The sequence below is a fragment of the Helianthus annuus genome, chromosome 15 (genome assembly GCF_002127325.2).
Source record: "Helianthus annuus cultivar XRQ/B chromosome 15, HanXRQr2.0-SUNRISE, whole genome shotgun sequence".
In the NCBI taxonomy this organism is placed as follows: Eukaryota; Viridiplantae; Streptophyta; class Magnoliopsida; order Asterales; family Asteraceae; genus Helianthus; species Helianthus annuus.
Window position 1 is genome coordinate 15,119,923 of NC_035447.2, and position 685 is coordinate 15,120,607.

At 45.4% G+C, this 685-nt stretch overlaps 1 protein-coding gene across 1 annotated transcript; it reads left to right on the top strand.

Annotated features, from left to right (window-relative positions):
- The first annotated feature begins 226 nt into the window (after positions 1 to 226).
- Positions 227 to 685, top strand: LOC118487422. The gene has a single exon (XM_035984256.1). It carries the CDS (start codon positions 227 to 229, stop codon positions 683 to 685), a length of 459 nt encoding a protein of 152 aa, XP_035840149.1.

Sequence of the window (685 nt, forward strand, 5' to 3'; positions counted from 1 at the left end):
CCATGCAAGCATCGGTATGGCTTTATACGAGATGCTATATGGTAGGAAATGCAGAACCCCGGTGTGTTGGGGTGAAGTGGGTCCGCGTGAATTGGCCCATAAAGACGTAGTTCAGGCCACTAATGAGAAAATCGATGTGGTACGAGCTCATTTGAAAGCAGCCCAAGATAGGCAAAAGTCTTATGCCGATAAAAGACGAAGGCCGATTGAATTTCAGGTAGGCGACATGGTTATGTTAAAGGTTTCCCCATGGAAGGGCGTTATCAGATTCAGAAAGAGAGGGAAACTAAGCCCGAGGTTTATCGGGCCATTTAAAATCATTGAACGGGTTGGCAAGGTAGCTTATCGCCTTGAGTTACCGGAAGAGTTGAGTGGAATACATGGCACGTTTCATGTGTCACAACTGCGAAAATGTCTAGCGGAGGAAACAACTTATATCCATTACGATGCTATCGAGGTGGATAATAGCCTGAATTATGCAGTAAGGCCATTAGAGATTCTAGATCGAAAAGTTAAGCACTTGCAAAATAAGAGAATTGATCAAGTTAAGATCAAATGGGAGCATAGGAAGGGTTCAGACACTACATGGGGGTCCGAAGAGGAGATGCGACGTCTCTACCCTACACTGTTCGGTACGTACTCTGGTTTCGGGGACGAAACCCTTTTAAAGGGGGTGGACTTGTAA

Coding starts and splice junctions, on each gene's coding strand:
- LOC118487422 (XM_035984256.1), top strand. CDS start 227: ATGGTTATGTTAAAGGTTTCCCCATGGAAGGGCGTTATCAGATTCAGA.